The sequence below is a fragment of the Pholcus phalangioides genome, unplaced genomic scaffold (assembly GCF_987345545.1).
Source record: "Pholcus phalangioides strain wild (caught in Gottingen) unplaced genomic scaffold, Ppha-v1.0 ptg000024l_1, whole genome shotgun sequence".
Taxonomy (NCBI): domain Eukaryota; kingdom Metazoa; phylum Arthropoda; class Arachnida; order Araneae; family Pholcidae; genus Pholcus; species Pholcus phalangioides.
The window spans coordinates 30,588,908-30,608,372 of NW_028301616.1; the positions used below are offsets into that span (position 1 = coordinate 30,588,908).

General features: G+C 36.4%; 1 protein-coding gene and 1 non-coding gene across 3 annotated transcripts in view; both read right to left on the reverse strand.

The window, feature by feature from the left end:
• The window catches only part of LOC149069213 (katanin p80 WD40 repeat-containing subunit B1-like), a 48,633-nt gene that overhangs the window by 25,315 nt on the left and 3,853 nt on the right, over nucleotides 1-19,465 (reverse strand). For both annotated transcript variants that reach the window (XM_089250601.1, XM_089250600.1), the window contains exons 2-10: nucleotides 16,738-16,868; nucleotides 9,768-9,885; nucleotides 8,416-8,516; nucleotides 8,218-8,259; nucleotides 7,169-7,252; nucleotides 5,385-5,500; nucleotides 3,094-3,316; nucleotides 2,895-3,013; nucleotides 2,375-2,421 (exon numbers count right to left, since the gene is read on the reverse strand). In XM_089250601.1, the coding sequence (XP_089106727.1) occupies nucleotides 2,375-2,421; nucleotides 2,895-3,013; nucleotides 3,094-3,316; nucleotides 5,385-5,500; nucleotides 7,169-7,252; nucleotides 8,218-8,259; nucleotides 8,416-8,516; nucleotides 9,768-9,885; nucleotides 16,738-16,868 (981 nt within the window). The remainder of the gene's footprint in view (nucleotides 1-2,374; nucleotides 2,422-2,894; nucleotides 3,014-3,093; nucleotides 3,317-5,384; nucleotides 5,501-7,168; nucleotides 7,253-8,217; nucleotides 8,260-8,415; nucleotides 8,517-9,767; nucleotides 9,886-16,737; nucleotides 16,869-19,465) is intronic.
• Nucleotides 11,650-11,731, reverse strand: TRNAS-GCU (transfer RNA serine (anticodon GCU)). Its single transcript has one exon. It is a non-coding gene; the product is annotated as a tRNA-Ser (tRNA).

The window sequence follows — 19,465 nt, forward strand, 5'->3', positions numbered from 1 at the left end:
GGGCTCCGTCATATAATTTTTTTACTTAAAAGGGCTCCGCGCGCGGGTCAAAAAAGGTTGAGAACCGCGTTTCCAACGTAGACTTCCTCGCGAAACCCTTGGTGGATATTAGGCTATTCAGCGGAACCCTTGGTGATAATGAGGCTTCTATACGGAACTCAAACTAATTTTTGAATATTTATCCAAAAGAAGTGTGTCTGTTGCCGTCTCAACAGCATCAAAGCCCCAGGACAAAATGAAAGAGGGCTAAACCAGAGGGATAGGTACCACCTTTTAATCAGGAGAGTACGCAGGATCCACGTTTGAAGGGGGCACAGAAGGCTTTTGGGGGGGGGGGAATACAAAAATTGTCTTCCCGAGAAATTTTGATTTACTGCCTTTTAAATAGCATTAAAATTAACAGAAATTGGTTAAAATAGCACATAAGAGATATTTCCTTTCAATATCTTAATTTTTTCTAACAGAAATATTAAACATTTTATTAATTTTTGGTTGGTTTGGGAGGAGGCACGGTCTCTCTATTCCCCCCCCCCCATGAGTAGGGGGTCTATGTTCTTAATTTACATATTCATTGTGATAAATAATTCTGCCAGTTATCTTATGTTTTTCACTCTATAAGTTCATAGCAGAGGGGGTGGGCATGAAGAATCTAACTTGGGAGCCCACCAAAGATCTGAGATTAGGAGTTCTACTGCAGGAGAGGGGGGGGGGGGCATGGGTCTCGATTGAACTCACGGTTGGGACTCAAGAGGTGTATGAGCTCTGTCATCCTATTGAGTTATTGTTCATCTGAGTTACCGGTTTTTCACGCTATAAATTCACTATAAAGAACGGCCGCACTAAAGACTTCAGTCTAGGGATCTGGCTTATGGGAAGGGGGCAGGAATGATTATTCTTACATGAAATGCACCCCCTCTAACTTTTTTTTCTTCCAGATGCGGTCCATATTGTCTTTTATTTCACCTGCACTAACCTATTTTTTTTGCGTATAGAATTCCGATATCTGTGCATAATGTCAAAATAACTTGCTAAATTTTTTTTTCTGCGCAGCAAAAAATACTCTGTGTACACGGAAGCATCCTGATTTTTAGTCATTCTTGCACTCTAAACGTCCTGTTTTATCACATGGTCCTCCGCCAAGAACGGCCCGGAGGGTCTTCTCTGGTGCATATGAGTATTCCACGACGATGAGATCAGGTGCTGTGATGAATATTTGGTACCGCTTGCAGGGATATGTGCTCCATTTTTCCCCTTAGAAATTCGATCAAACGACAACGACCGTGTAATCTTAGTGCCCTCATCCGGGCCAACCTTCGGAGGGGGATTTATCGTTTTGTGGCAGTGGGATGTACAAATTTTGCCACCATTCACCCATTATAGTCTAAGTTTCTTCACTACTCATTCCTTTAAATTAGCCGCCCCGGACTATATCATTACGAGGGAGGGAGGGGTTCCCTCGCACACCATAAATGTGTCTCTGTGCTAAACTCTTTCAGTCGTTCACATGCTTTCATTCACACCCTCTAGATCAGTATTTGTCTCTTGCTCACCAGGTCATTCTTTTGGTCGCTCACATACCTGCACGCTGTTTCGGTCACTCATATGATTCCAAATTCTCTAGGTTAGTCCTCCAAGTGGTCTGGATTTTTTTTTAAATGACACTACCTCATTAAAATTCAAAACAAAGATCAGCTTTGCGAATATGAGCAACAAGAAAGTTTTCTTCTTTGATAGTTCTCTGTGATTTCTAAGAGTTCCGTGGCGTTTGATCATGCGGAACCTCCCTAAAAAACTGTCACGAAACCCCCAGGGTCTCGCGGAGCACCAATTGGGAACCCGTGATCTAGATTCACACAATAGCGTCTTAACGGGGTGGCCAACAGGGCTGAGGGTCAAATCGAAGGCTTCGTGTTATTCATGTTATGGGAGAATTTTATTTATTCCGAAATTTTTTTTTTTTTCCCTTAAGTAGAATTTTTATTGGTTGTGAAAATTATTCCTTCAGTAGTTCTGGGGAAATGTTTAATTAATTATAAATTTTATGTATTGGTGAATTATTCCCCCCCCCCCAATTCTGAAATTATTTCTTCCACTAAATATGAAATTATTTCTCATTAATTCTGAAAATTTTTCCAAAAGTAATTTGAAATTACTTTTTTTTGTATATTTGTTCATTGAGGATTTTTCTCAGCATTTCTCTTAAATTCTGTAAGGACTGTATGCTACTCTTCTTATCGACGGACCACTGGAAAAAGATTCGAGGGGCAAGAGTGTCCCGCGGGCGGTGCATTGAAGACCCCTGCCCTAGAATATTGTTATTTTTGACCAGGAAAGTTATTGAATAATCCACAAAAAATTAATAAATTCTGCTCACATGTTCGACCAGGATAGAAAAATTCCTCACAGTCTTCATAATCTTTCCTGAAACGAAAAAATTTATGGAGTGTTCCATTAAGCGGAAAAATTAATCACTTTTTTGTACATAAATAAATCCAGTGGTAAATGTGCTGCTGTCTATTGACAAAAATGAGAACCAATATGACATCTTGGTGCCAGTAGATGGCGTTAAAATCATGTATCAGTTTTATTCATATCAGAGAAAAGAGCGGGAGCTTTAGTTCACTTCATTTTCTTCGTGGAAGTAAAAATTATCCCGTATATAAATTGAATTGGAGTTTGTGAATTGTTTCCATCAGTTAACGTAAATGATAACTGAATTTTCGTTTTAGTGCCAGTAGATGGCGGTAGATGCTTCACATATCGATATTATTTAACTTCCCCGAGATTTATCCTTTCTGCCGATAGATAGTAATAGAATGCATACAGAAAAATCGATTGCATGTCATCAATGAAAAAAAAAAAAAAAACCACGTTTGAATACTTTTTATACTTACGGAGGAGTTTGAGCAATGTAATTGAGTTGATTTTGCTCCGGTTCGGACGCCATCAGGTTCACCCTCTTGAGGTCGACAACGTATACTGACACATTCGTCGAACAGAAAGCACCAGCGATCTGAAAGAAAGGATCCAGTCATTAACTTAAACGCATGCCACTCTTACTGGTTGATGCTGGCCTTGGAATCTCGGACTTACCAATTGGTTTTCTGAAGAGGTCAGATCGAAGACCGTTCCCCATCCCATGACTAGAGTATCGTAAGTACTCGCAGGTTCCCAGCCGTAAACTTTCAAGAGATCTTCGGATCCGGTGAAGAGACACTGACCATCTGAGTTGAAGAGAATGCATCTTATCGGTCCAGGTTCGACTTCTGTCGTGGAAACCATTTCGTAGCTCTCCAAGTCCCAAAATTTGACTGTCCTGAAAGATTAGTCTGCAATATATCATGGGCTGGAAACCGAGATGTACAAAATCAAAATCAACTTCATCGATACAACCGATCAGACATTGCTGGCGAAATTGAAAAATTCCACGAAGCCCGCGGGCCAAAATGTCATTCAGTGCAGCCTTGTGATGTTCAGAATTGTAAGATGGTATACAGATTGCGTTTTAACGGGTGGGCCAAAGGGAGGGGGGGGGGGGCCCTTAAATTATTAGAAAACTTCATTTCTTCTGAATTTTATTTGCATTAAGCTTGAGTTTTCATTAATCGTGAAATCATTTTTTCCTATTGAATACAATTTTTCATCAATTCTGAAATAATTTCTTTTGTTTATTAATTCTGGAAGTTATTTTTCATTAATATGGAAGTTATTTCTTTCATCAATTCTAAAATTAAAGGATTTTTCATGTTAGCCGCTCCGTATACACCCCATCGACCGTCACAGTCTTTCATTAATTCTGAAGTTATTTCTTTCGTTAATTTTGGGTTATATTTGATTAATTTTTCTTCTTTCATTACTTCTGAAATAATTTCTTTTCCTGATTCCCTAATTTCTCATTAATGCTGAAATTATTTCTTTCATTCATTTTGAGATTATTTCATTCATTCATTCTGGAATTATTTGTTTCATTAATTAATGAAAAAATAATAGTTCTTTCCATGTACCTCATTAATTATGAAGAAAATAGTTTTTAAATGTACTTCAATTTGTAAATATGTCTCTCATGAACTTTGTAAATATTTTTTAATTATTTATACAAAAATTGTCACGTTTTCAAGACAAATAAATTCAATTGGTCTTGAAAACGTGGCAATTTTTGTATAAATTAAAACCAGGCAAAGTCTCTCATTTTTGTGATAAAATTCTTAATCATTATAAATTCTTGATATTATTTTATTTCTCCTCCTTTCAATATTTTTGAAAAATTCTTTCTTTTGTTTCTCCGGAATTGCGCACAAATTTTTATGGGCGAGCCATGAGAAGAAGTTCCAAAGACAACATGTAGCTCAGGGCGGAGGCGCAGTTATGGTTTGGCCAGCTGTGGGCTGTAAGAATTTTACCGCCCTTCTCCCATTGCAGTCTGATTGGCTTGACTACTCTCTTCCCCTCGCATTAGTCACCGAAATTTATCACCCGCTTGACATCCCTTCACTTATGTGACCTGTGTATCAAACACAGGTACACTGTATACCTGTGTATAGAAGTCACTCTTTTTGGTCACAGCCATGCTTACACAATAAGTCACTCTTTTTGGTCACAGCCATGCTTACACAATAAGTCACTCTTTTTGGTCACAGCCATGCTTACACAATAAGTCACTCTTTTAAGTCATTCACGTACACTGTCACTCACATGCTCGCACGATCTTTTGGTCAACCACATATTTTGAAAAGCTCTTTTAGTCGTTCACTGACATGATTCCTTGCTTTATAGGACACTCTTTTGATCATATACAGGTTTAGACATGCTCTACGACAGGCCATTTTTTTGGTCATTCGCACGTTTACACATGCTCTATATCTCTTTTGGTCATTCACATTTTTGCTCACGCTTTAAGTCACTCTTTTACTGACTCAAGTGCTTGCAAACTCTCTGGGTCACTCTTTTCGTCACTCTGACATAGTCCTTTACTGTCTCTTAAGAGGCGGGTTTATTAATGGTTATACAAATATTGCTGCCGTTTTTCCATTCTACTAATTTTCTTGACCACTCGTTCCCAAATTTTCCGCCCCTCTGAACTGGCCACCCTGGGTTATAGCCAACAAAGCCCCGTAAATACGCCACCGGCCATGCATCGGAAGAACCTCAATTGCTATCTACACGCGAAATTGCTTTTTAAGCTTTAAACCACATCGACTATCAAAATGTTAAAAATTTAGTAAAACTCGAGTGCCGCCATCTCTGAGTATTAGAAAAATAAGTTTTTTAAAAATAAGTATCTATGTAACTCTTCACATACAGCTGAATATGTCGTCACTGAAGTGTCAATTATTGTGATTATGAACGGCAATTCCTGAAACAAAAATGAGTTAAGGATTAATTACCCATCGGCACTTCCACTGGCAAGTAGGAGTTCATTAGGATGGAATTCAACGTCTGTTATGGATGCCGAATGTCCACGGAATTCAAAGATCAGCTTCCCAGCTGCCAAGTCCCACAGCTGAATTGAGATAAATTGGAAAAAAAAAAATTTACAGTAAAAAATATAAATTTTTCTCCAAGTAATAGTTTACGCTTTCATGCTGGTTGGAACACAATTTTTGTTCCACCGAGTAGGTCGAATCACATGCTTGACCATCCTAGTTAGGCTGGTCTATAGAAAAACTGGTCAAAAATGCTAGATTTATGCTCCTAATCGTTTTTGAAGAAAATAGATGGCGCCACATATAGACGAGGAAAAATATGAGAAATTATAGAGTAAAAAAGTGAAAGTTTTCGGTACAATTTTATTTTTCAACAGTTAGTTCTGATTTATGATGCACGAATGTCAAGGTTAAATGATGGGCCGTTGACACTTTAAGCGGTTTTTAAAATTTTCCTGATCCGCATTACAGTTGACACATTTGAAGTTGCAAAACCTTCGTAAATTGTTACCTATTTTCAAGAAGAATTATTCATTTTTTTCCGATTGCGAAATGATAACTGCTCCCCCCCCCACCCCCTAGAAAATTTACTCTACCAGTCTCTTTTATTTCCCTCACTGTGATACAAAAACACCTGCCATGACGTGTAGGGATTTCTATAGGAAGAGAAATACTTTTTTTTTTGGGGGGAAAAATCTTTTTGTGTTATTTATACTAAAAGAGTGCATACTGTGCTGAAGGAAAGAGGAAAAACCACACACAAATCAATTTTTCTCGATTTTACTCTTATCTAACCTTGACCAAGAGCTGACTCTGTTCACCGGCAGTTGATTGGTTGTGGAGGGTATGGAAAACGTGTTTTACGGTAAAAAGACCTTCAACGAAATTTTAGAAATTTTTCGGGGTGCCGGAAATAAAGCAGATCAAGTTGAGTTTTACGAGATATCTCGGGATTGTCACCGAAAGGGTTGAAGGCTATGTAAAAAAATATCAGTGGACAAAGTTTAATGAATAATTCTCAACATGTCTGAAAGAATTCGACCGACCACTTGCGTCCCGTATTACGGGACATTTCTGTATTTTTGGTGGCTCTGAACTTTCTTTTATACATTTGTCCCGTTTCTTGAACGATGTTTATTCAAATTTATAATATTCACTAAAAAATCGTTAATAAACAGAGTTTTTTATAACTTCTGATAATTTTGGGTACGAATACAAATATTAATCTCACGTTGTCAAGTTAAACTGTTTTTCCCTCAATTTTTCAGCAATTTTAACTACAATTGGGGATTTTGCTGACTTATGGCAACGTTCTTAAAGATAATCGGTGTTAATGTAATCGGGTTATTTGAGTGGTTTTTTTTCCGTCAAAGTTCTGTTCCCTTAGTTCCCCCACCCTTGTACCTTTTTTTTACAGTAATTAGAAAATTTGTCGCAAATTGCATTTTTGGGCTGCAAATTAGTGATGCCCCGTGTTTAGGATCACAATTTGCCGCATTTTCTTTGATGAGGTATAATGAACCTAATTATATATAAAGGTACAATTTTTATTTGCGAATCCATATCGATATTACTATAATATCGATTACAACAATTGCATAATTTTCCATCTGGTTAAAATTGAATTATGAAGTTTCTTGCGGACCACCTACGCCATCGTCGCGGACCATAGGTTGAGAAACACTGTTATAAAGGATGGCATGCAAAAAAAAAGGACTCGGTATTAAAAACTATCCAGATCATACCTTGAGAACTTTTTCTTCTCCCCCTGAAGCGACCCATCGACCATCTGGACTAAATTTCAAACAATTGACGATCTTCTTGTGGCCCTGTAAAAATTTTTCCAACACAAATAAATATGCTTTCTCTCTTCTATAGAATTGATACAGCAAATACAGCAACTCAAGTTGAGTCAGAAGTTTGTTATGCAATATATACAAATACAAAGGCCACAAAAGACAAAATACCCAACGAGGTGGCTGATAAAAAAAAGATACCCATACAAAAATATGGATGCCGAATACATGTCTAAACTATATCAAAAATACAGCAGCCCAATAAGAGCTATAAAAACTAATAATTATGATGAAATATCAGTATACTGCCCATAAAAAATAATGGTTGTCTCATCTAAGTATGGATAACTTCGAGATTTTTCCCAATGTGTTTGTCGTATTTATTTTTAAACGAGTCAATTGTGTTAGAATTCGCGACCTCCGGGGGTAAGCTGTTCCCTTTATTCATAACCCTATTAGGGAAAAACTCCCTGCGGCACCACAACCCAGAATTGTCCGTACCAATCGGTACTGGTGTACCCTTGTCGAAGCAGTTGATTGACGATGTATTAATAACTTATGTGGTTCATTTCATCCATCTCGCTGAAAACTTTAAACCCTTCAAACATTCTCCCCCACCCCCCGACATCTGCGCTCTTCCAATGTAAAAATTTTCAAAATGTTTACACATTGGAAGCATTGCATTTGCTCATTTTTCAATATGAAGCGGATTATGGAAATCTGGCGCTGGCACCGAATGAAGAATGTGCATCCATTCAATTTATTGCTGGATTGATTTGCACAAACCTGCTTCAAACGTTGCACTTTGGCGCCATCTGTCGGTGGATTTTGAACAAGTTTTTTTTATTAAGAAAAATTAGATCAGATCTGTGTGGAAAAACAATTTATCATCATAATCATTTTTGTTGCTAATTTTCAAAGTTTTAACGAACTTATGACGCACACGGTAGTTGGACAACTAACTCTACCGGAATATTATTTTGACCGTGGAATCGTACCTCGTATGAAAACACGGAGCCTTTTCTTCTGACGTCCCAAAGCTAGGAGAATAATAAAAAAATTGAGCTATTAGTTACAATATAAATTACAATTAAGAAAAGCTTTCAGTGTGAAACTTAAATATATGACCTAGTGAAATGAGTTATAGTTATTTAGTGAAATGAGTTTGGAAATTGGAATTTGGATTAGAATTTCACCTTGATTGAACTGTCAGCTGATCCCGTGGCTAGGAACTCACCCTGTGGATGGAAATCGGCACATTTGATGGCGTTTTTGTGACCACTTAGTGTGCGAACGACTGAAAAACATACAAATAATTACTATAATTACAACTCGTATTCATTATTTGTTATTTGAAAAAATGTCCTTCACGACTGTGTTGTGAAACTTCCGTGAAATTTGTTTCTGTGTAATGATTGTTATGTGTAGTGCTGCCATCTGCAATCAATTTTTTTTAACTATGAGCTTCTTTTCCCCCCAACTCATAGTGAGTGAAGTGTGATGAATGAATAATTATACCGTTTTTATACGTCTATTGTTCTCTGCGGCGACAGTTTTTAACGGGGAGATCGTCTCGCATTCGCGCCTCGAAGTTGGGAATCGCAGGAAACCAACTCCAGCCGACCACAACTACGGCGAAGGCATCTTTATCTGAAACCGACTATAGCTCAGGCCTACCACAATGAAGTGATTTTCTGCCCTTTACCCAATTGGGTGAGCTACAGCGGAAATACGGCGAAGGCAGGGTTTGGTGGGGTCACTCACTCGGTTAACCATTTGGTCACTCACTTGGTCATTCATACGGTCACTCGCTTGGTCATTCATACGGTCACTCGCTTGGTCATTCATACGGTCACTCGCTTGGTCATTCATACGGTCACTCGCTTGGTCATTCATACGGTCACTCGCTTGGTCATTCATACGGTCACTCGCTTGGGCATTCATATGGTCACTCGTTCATATAGTCATTTGCACACTCACGCATACAATCACTCACTTGGTCACTCACATACAGTAATTCACTTGGACATTCATACGGTACTCCCTCACTGATACAGTCAATCACACACTCGTATGGTCACTCATACAGTCAATCACCCACTGTCACGGTCACTCATACAGTCAATCACCCACTCTCATGGTCACTCATACAGTCAATCGCCCACTCACATGGCCACTCATACAGGCAATCGCACGCACTCTAACCGGATCCTCGCGATGCGAGTCGGTCACTACTGAATTTTTGAAACGGGCGAGCTCAAAATTCATTCGCTGTCAGGAAGCGAGTTGCTGACGTTATCTCATAAGTGGAGTGTGATATTCGATCTTTGGCATTTCTATCTCCCAACAACAAACGCACGCTATGCGTTTAAAACGACGCCAGTTTAGCCACAAGCGATGCCGGAAGACATTGCTCAAAATTTAAAATTGCACTTTGAAAGATGCCGAAAGACACTATGCGTAAGGTGAAAAATACTTGTACGTTTAAAAAAAAATTAACTGTATTATTAAATAAAAATAGCCTTCGTAGTTAGTGTAAGAAACTCACGTTTGGCGGCTTCCAGGTCCCAAATTTTCAAGACGCCTCCGTTGGAACCGGCACAGATGAGATTTTCACGTTGTCCGAATTTCATGCATTCGATTGACGTCGAGTGTCCGGAAAGGCTCTGCCAGGACATGTCACAAATTGAGAACAGGGGAATAAAATATAAATTTGACGGAGACGTTAGTGTAATATTGTTTCAAAAAAACTCGAAATTGAAACATTTAAAATTCTTATAAAATAATGATATGTAAATAGTAAAAGAAGCAACACATAAATATACATAGGGTGTTGCCTTGGGAGTGGTTAACCTCAGAAGGTGTGACATTGGTGATCAAGAGGAACAAAAATCGCCGTAGAACACGTGGTATCGTGGACCACGTTTAGTCGGTGAAAATCACAAAAATCCTTACGGCGAACGGGACAAAAGGGCCAATGATTAATAGAAAAATATTTATTTGACAGCTTGATTACAACACAGCCTGTGATGTACAGAATAAAGTACAATAATAAGTACGAAATAAGTACAAAATAATTAAGTACAAAAACCATTTACGCTTGACGGCATGATACCAATACAGCCTGTGCAGCACAGTTCAATGTCAGAAAGTAGACGAAGAGAAAGGATTGCAGTTGTGGTGTGGCCGCGAAGGCCATTGTACAGCCGACTGTAAAAGAGCAACGATTGTTGGACGGGGGGGGGGGCGGCAAAGGTTCTGGGTGTGTGCCGACAGCCTCTTTCTCTGTCCTTTCGACGTCTATTTTTGCGATTTCCACCGACGACTAAACGTGGTTTGCGATACCATGTCCTGTAGAAATTTTTGTTCCTCTTGATGCCTAACATCACCCCCCCCCCCTTTGAGTTTTTCGCCACTTCAAGGCAACACCCTGCATATACAGGATGATTCAGAAAAACGTTGCCAAACTGAAAGGGCAATGCAGGCATATACTGTAACAATCAAAAACCACATGGTAACGTATGTGCGCAAACGCCATCCGGAGCCGTTACAGAGAGTTGTTGCGTCGCATGTACCGAATCATTTGAACATGTGTATGAGGTGCATGTACGGTTAAGTGGTAGTAGTAGTCGCAAGCATGCAGTCTATGCGGAATTTCGAATGGATCAGTACATGCCAGAACGTGTGTTCTGAGTGTATGTGTGGACCCTAACGTATTTATGCTTTCTTTCTTTCAAATCGACCACAACTCATGTCTATCACCATCGCAATGAGCGATTTACTACCAAGTGAAGTGTGACTGTGTGTGTGTGTGTATCCAACAGTCTGAGTGCGTATGTAGTGTTGTGTTTGATTTTTCAGTGCCATCATCTATATTTCAGAGGTGAAGTGAGTGATGTGTTATGATTGAATTACAATTTTTACTGTTTGTAGGTCTGTTGCTCTCTGTGGCGAAACTTTTTATAGGGGAGATCGGCTCGCATTCGCACCTTGGAGTTGGGAACCGCAGAAAACCCATTTCAGCCGGCGACGGTGGGGTTCGAACCCCGGACCTCACGACGCGAGTCATCACCTCCTAGAGATAGAAGGACTCTGCACTCTGCTTGTGACGTCAGTAAGTAGTCAATTTTCCCTCAGAATATTCAGGGAAAAAAATTCCCTGCTCGTGCCAGTATCATCGTTGTAAGGAAAAGAAATGATCGGGTTCAGAATTGGCGATTTCTATGCCCCACATCCAATCACTACACGGTATTTGTGAACCAATCAGGAAGATTCTACGCCAAAATAAGAAGGAACGAAATAGGATGCTGTGTTTCAAAATGTGGCAAACTTTCTAGGTAGTCTGAATGACGTTTATGGCAAACACTGCAGAGGCCTTCTATCTCTAGGAGGTGATGCGCGAGTCTGTTACTCGACCGGCAAAAAATCAACGACGAGGATGGGATTCGAACCCACGCGGGCAGAGCCCAATGGATTAGCAGTCCATCGCCTTAACCACTCGGCCACCTCGTCACAAAGTGGCAAAGCTGTTGGAATCGCGACTTCATTCTAGCTGAGTTCGGGATTGCTTTGAGGGGAGGGGGGTTCGGCGCAACAACTCCCTGTGACGACTCCGGATGGCGTTTGCATACCTATGTGATTTTGGATTGCTGTCGTATGCCTGAATTGCCTTTTCAGATCAGCGATGTATTTTGGATCAACCTGTATATATATATATATATACGTGTGTGTGTTTTGTGCGTATGTGAATGAAATAAAGTAAATAAATATTTCTTATGACAAATTTTTTTTAACAATGAATTTTTCCAAAATTGAATTAAGAAATGGTGTTTTCAGAACACTTTGGAGGGAAATAAAATAATTTATTCAGTTTATGGTGTCTAATGAATTGAAAATTATAATATGGTTTTTATTTGCTTCAATGTATTTGTTTGTGATTGAAGTGATGACTCCTGGAAAGTTACTTCTTTTCAATATTATTAGTATTGCAGTGAAACGAAATTCAAGGTTTCATAGGCGCGAATTGCTATTTGCGTAAATTTCTATACGCAGTTCAATGAATTTGAATTGACATTTATCTGGGTAGATTTACCAATGGCCCTGAATCAAACCGGGCCCGAATCATTGAAGGTTTTTGTAATTTTCGGATTATTTTTCACCAGTTTCGAATTTTCATTATTTTTTCCACCAATTCTGGAACAATTTTACAATTTATTCCATTCACATTGGGATTATTATATTAGGTTATAATTTCTGTGATTGTGTTTTTAATTGGGCTGCTATATTTTGAAAATATATGATATCCATATTCTTTTTCCCATCCACCTCGTTGGGCATTTTGCCTGTTGTGGCGTTGTTTTTGCATGATTTTTTTCATTAATTGTGGAATTGTGTCTATGAATTATTTCAAATTTTTATTATTTCTGGAAATATAATTTTTTCATAATTTTAGAAACTCATAGTTCTTCCATTAAATTTGAATTTCCATTGATTTTAAAATTGTTTCTTTCAATTCCGAATTTTCATTAATTCTTGATTTTCATTGATTTTGAAACTATTTAATTAGTTCGAGAATTACTTCTTTCAGTAATTTTTATACATATTTTTTTAATTTTTGTTAAGTTATTTTACAGCAACGCTCTCTCTTGTGACATTAAGTCGGGTCTTTCCCACGCAATACATAAAATAATACATTTACCCCCACTGGAAACAAATAGCCATTGTACATATAGTTAATAAAATAGTCACTCTAATTAAAATAAAATTGATTCTCTCCCAACCGGAGGCCACGTCCACATGCAAATAGAGCAAAAATTGCTAGAAAAGGAAAAACAATTTCAATAGAATAATATAAGCTATCTTAAGTTGTCCTTGACGTAGAGTTGATGGAACATTTTATGCATTATTTAAAATAGTGATTTTAACGTGCACGTTACAGGCCCGCACTAGCTAATTAGAAAGCAAGAAACGTTATGTTCTTTTCCCTGCTATTTTTTTTTGTGATTTTGTCCTTGAAAAGCCCTCGTCGCGCAACAGATCAATGTCCTGGACGCCACTGATCGCTTGGATGGTTGTTCGACCATGTGTCTTTTTCGTTCACTGCCACCACCAAGAGAAAGAGGAGACAGCAAAAGAAAAAAAAATCGAAATTAACCTTCGAAACACACCAGGAGATATCAGGGAGTGGTTGTGCGTAAGCGAAACATTCTGTAACCTAACGATGTGTGTGTATGTGTGTGTTCGGTTATTATGAGAATCAGGATCGACCCGTTCTAGTGTCAGTGACCGTTCGCAAGGACAAGAGAACCCCGTCGTGTAGTAAAAAAAAAAAATTATACGAAGTCATGGTTACCACTGTTACTAAATTTTTTTTTTTAATCCAAATTTTTATTTAGAATTCATTTTAGGCGGAACCAGGCTATCTAACAAGCTACTGATCGGATGCGATTTACATTGGTAATTAGATCAGTGTAAATGCAAACGCTTTTTGAAATTGCATAGATGCTTTTTTTTTCTTTATTATCTATATGTTTTGAAGGAAAAAATATATTTTTCATACAAAAATAGAAAATTTTGATATACATTATACAATATACAATACCGTTATATTTTCAATCTATATCAATTTTTAGGGTTTTTTGTAGTAAAAATTGATATTTTTATGTTTATGTCAATTTGATTACTATTACATATATGTTGATATATAAATGATACAGAAATATTTAGATAGATACAAAACATTTTGTTTTGAAAAAAAATATTTGTATTTATATTAATATTTCTATAAATTGTGAGTAAAATATTTGCCTTTGTCTCAAATAATATTTTATTAATTTTAAATAATATTTTATTAATTTTAAATAGTATTTTATTAATTTTAAATAATATTTTATTAATCTTAAATAATATTTTATTTATTTTTAACAATATTTTATCAATTTTGGATGCAATATTTTTATATTTTTTTATCTTATTACTATTTCTGTTATTATTATGAACGATTTTTCAATTTTATATCTTATTTGAAACGTATTTGTATTTATTTTAAATAAATTTCTGTTACTTCCAAATATATTATTTTCATTAATTTTGAATATTATTTTCATTCCTTTTAAATAATATTTGCATTCATTTTTTAAATAGTATTTGCATTTAACTCAAATAAAATTTGCATTGATTTTGAATAAAACTGGCGTTTATTTCAAATAAAATTTGCATTCATTTTGAATAAAACGCGTTGATTTCAAACAATATTTGTATTTGTCTCAAATAATATTTATCTATCTTGGATAATATTTTGTGATTTTTGTGCAACTTTTATACTGAATTCGAAGAGTATTTGTATGTGCATAACTTTTACTAATTTAATATTAATTTTTGATATTTTATCGTATTTCCAGATAGTTTTGTATTATATAAATACAAATACAAAGGCCACAACAGGCAAAATACCCAACGAGGTGGCTAAAAAAAAGGACGCCCATAAAAAACATGGATGCCAAATATAACTAAAATACTGCAACCCACAATGGGACCAATTATCACGAGAGGAAAACCAAATACATATCAAAGTAAAACTAAGAAAAACAAATGATCATGATGAAATAAAATAGTCTCATAAAAATTATGATTGTCTTATTCTAAGTATGGAAAGCTTCTCTTTGATTAACCCCATTATACAACCAGGGTTAAGCTATAAATTTCGGGATCTATAAAAATTCTGTGGCGTTTGGTTAGAACATGATATCTCCAAAAAAAGACTTTTTGATCTAAAAGTAAGTCTTGCTAATTATAACTAATTAGAAGTGAGATAAATGCACAAATACGTGCGTACGGCTAAACAACATGATGATGTATGATATTTTCATTTGTATTTGTGTGTATGTTTTATTTCTTAAATGACAATGAAAATGCTTATACATCTCAAAAATGTGATTTTGGAGATATTATGTTCTGACCAAACACCACAGAATTTCGCTTCAGACATTTCGATCCTAGAACGTTTCGTCCCCGGAAATTTCGCACGTGACAGTTCGCCTGCGCTGAACGCATGTGAACGTACGAGTTACTGACTGTGTGATTGACCAAGTGATTAGGTGAGTGACCATATAAGTGGGTCAGTGACCGAATTAATGGATGACCATGTGAGTGTGCGATTGACTGTATGAGTGACCAAGAGAGTGGGCGATTGACTGTATGAGTGACCATGAGAATGTGCGATTGACTGTATGAGTGAGTGAGTGAGTGACCATGCGAGTGTGCGATTGCCTGTATGAGTGAGCGACCATGCGAGTGTGCGATTGCCTGTATGAGTGAGTGACCACGCGAATGTGCGATTGACTGTATGAGTGAGTGACAGTATGAATGGCCAAGTGAGTGACCGTATGAATGACAGTGAGTGACCTTATGAATGCCCAGTTGAGTGACCTTATGAATGCCCAGTTGAGTGACCTTATGAATGCCCAGTTGAGTGACCTTATGAATGCCCAGTTGAGTGACCTTATGAATGCCCAGTTGAGTGACCTTATGAATGCCCAGTTGAGTGACCTTATGAATGCCCATTTGAGTGGCCAAGTGAGTGACCTTATGAATTCCCAATTAAGTGGCCAAGTGAGGGACCACACTCACCGATTGAATGACCATACGAATGACAAAGTGAATGACCATATGAATGGCAAAGTGAATGACCACATGAATGACGAAATGGTTGACCACATTATTAACCGAGTGAGTGACAGAATGAATGACCAACTGAATGATTTTCCAGGACAGGCGAAATGTCAGGGTGTCCAACTCACTTGACCACTGATAGGATCACTCACTTGGTCGCTCATAAGGTCAGGGCAGGCGAAACGTCAGGGATGAAATTTCTGGGGGCCAAATGAAAACGTGCCAGGAACGAAATGTCGGGGGCAAAGTTTCCGTAAACCATAAATATCATACAATTTGAAAAATTTAAACACCGCTTTATAGCACCTCAATATCTATTTTATTAAAAAATATATATTGCATTAATTTTCTAATTTTTCTTGAATTTTGTGAAATCAAAATAAATCCCAACTTTTCGATCCCGTTAGAAAATATGTGACGATTTCCCAATGGTAACCAATCGAAGCCATTCTTCCAGGCTAAAATGCAAAGTAATCATTGTTGAGAATATCTGGCGTGCTATCTATTCGATGACTAGTTTCCGGATATAGAAAAACGGGGGCATGGTTTTGGTCAGTTAACCTATATTTTCGAATGTATATATATTTTGACTGTCCATTCTTAAAGAGTCTTTTCTCTACTCTTAACGCCCCGAATTCGACGAAAAACTGGCTGCCCTAATTCAAGGCCTCCCCGCTCTGTTGTGACCCGCTTTGTTACTGACACGAATGCATGTGCATTTAAGGTTTCGTGACAGCTATTTAATGAAAACTATTTTTATATGTATATATATATATATATATTTTTTCTTCCCGCGTGATGTCCTGGGAGCACGCGAACTGACCATTTCTTATCGAACGCATACTTACCATGGCACAATGGGGTTTGCCGACCGTCCACAAGTTGACTTTTTTGTCTTCTCCGCCGGTTGCCATCAACCGGCCGGATTTTCGACCGAGTGCCAGGCATGTCACGCTCGCACCGTGAGCTACGAACTCTTCTGTTACAAAGATATATAGAATAATTACATTATCTTTCGAGTTGTTAACTTCCATCAATATTATTGAATCACTAATGTCGTTACGGAAATTATTGAGAGTAATGAAATGGAACAGACAAAATGGAGCAAAGTTGTTACTTAGTTAATGGTGGTTAAAGATACGAAATTTTTGTAAATAAAAAATTTCCGAATCAGAAATTTTGCATTTATTAGTTTTTACAAGTGTTTAATCACAAGACTAAGTATTAAAGTACTGCACTCTCGATTGAAAGTTATAGAATGAGAGTGCTCAGTATAAATTATACTTGTTTTCGCTTCAAAAAGTGTAAAATATCAACGTATCGTGGACAAAATTAAATTTTCACATGTATATACATCAAAAATCAAAAATTTTACATTTATTTCGCAGATACGAAATCATATATCTCAAGTGATGGTGGAAAAACCTTGTTCTGTCCGAGTTTAACCAACCTGGAGCATGGCAAAGAGTTAAACACCATTCTTGAAGTGATGAAACATCTCTGCAATTTGACAAAAAAACGCAATTTTCTTCCTAAATTTTAATTTTTCTTCAATTTTTAATTCTTATTTTTCATCAATTTTTAATTCTTATTTTTCTTCAATTTTTAATTCTTATTTTTCTTCAATTTTTAATTCTTATTTTTCTTCAATTTTTAATTCTTATTTTTCTTCAATTTTTAATTCTTATTTTTCTTCAATTTCTAATTCTTATTTTTCTTCAATTTCTAATTCTAATTTTTCCTAAACTTATCTAAATTCTAATTTTTCCTAAACTTATCTAAATTCTAATTTTTGAGACATTTTTCTTGATTTAAATTATTCAATTTTTGAGACATTTTTCTTGATTTAAATTATTCAATTTTTGAGACATTTTTCTTGATTTAAATTATTCAATTTTCGAGAAATTTTTCTTGATTTAAATTATTCAATTTTTGATCATTTTCACCACATTCTAATTTTTTTTATTTTTCTTAAAAACTATTATTATAAATACTAATTATTTCTCAATTTTTCCAACCCTTTTTTCAATTTTCCTAATTATAAGTTTTTTCAATTTTTCTAATTCTAATTATTTTTAAACTTTTATAATTCAGTTCCAAATTTTAATTTTCCTCCAATTTTTCTATTTCTAATTTTTCTTCAATTTATCGAAATTCTAATTTTTTTACATTTATGTTCTTAATTCCGATTGTTTAATTTTTTTCCTTGAAAATTTTTTAAAATTTTGATTCAGTTATGAGATAGCAGAAAAATTCATGTCATGAATTAAATTTTTATTTGGTAATGAATTCATTTTTCATCTAAGCGCTGAAGTAAACATACTGGAATCGAAATAAAATTGAATGTAGTGCGTTTAATTTAAAGTTCAAATTTTTTCTAGAATTTTACGTACAATATCAATATACCGGGTGATTATAATTAAAATTCCCATACTCTGAATAGTTTTTCTTAAAAACTACTCATCCTATCCAGCCAAGTTTTCTTAAATTGTATTATAATGTTCAGAATATCTTAATGGAGACCATAGGAGAGAAGAGAAATTTATGCAATAAAAAATAGTCCAATTTTTGATCACCAGGTGCAAAAGTGGAGCTTTTTATTGCATTTTCCTTTTCCCCTCATAGTCCATATAGCGTATATACCAAGTTTTGATGGAATACCTCCATCAGAATGAACGCTTTATAGGTCTGAGTAGTGTCAGGATACCAAGATGGGCGCTACATTGGTGTGCGCAGTGTCGGTATACTGAAACTACTCAGACCTCTGTTGCGTCTGTTCTAGTAGAGACGGATTCCATTAAAATTGGTATATATGCTTTATATAAAACGCGATATCAGAGAATTATTATTGATTGAAAATTTAATTTTTTCAAGTGTATTAAAATGAAATACATAAAATGCTCAAAAGAATAAATTAGAATTCATTGAATATGGAAAAAAAATGTTACTGATAGGCCGAGGCTTTGAAAATTCGCCACAAGCGCCAAAAATAATTTTTTAAATATATATAAGCAGTGCTAGCAGCTTTATAATGGAAATTAATGTATCTCCATTAACAATGATATCGTATTAAGAAACTCCACCTGTCGGTTACTTAACTTTCTGAGATTTTCTTAATAGAAAAGTTCTGAGAACTGAAGTCTATTTAAAAATCTGTCTCATAAACGAGTTTAAAACCTTTTGCAAAATCTTTTGAGCCTGGAAAAACATTCAAACATTGGGCAGTCAAACCCCGGGGTCAACGTCACCATGGAGATCGAATTAAGATGCCTTCATAAGTGGGGTGACATAATAACCAGTAATCACGATTTACTAATTATGTTGGCAGGAATCAACAAAAAAGAGTAACGTTGCAGACCGGACGACATTTAATGTGACAACGTTCTCTCGAGTTCTTATTCTCACGACGCGTCGTGAGATAGGTTAGTTTTACCCTTCTGTTGACAGGCCAGGGTTCTCTGGATCGATATAGTGGGGTGAAGCTTCTGCTTGGTGCACGTTGCAGCCCAGGGGTCAGCGGCTTTAGCTCTGCAGCTATAGCCGAAAACCACGCGACGGACATAAAGAGGGTTGGCA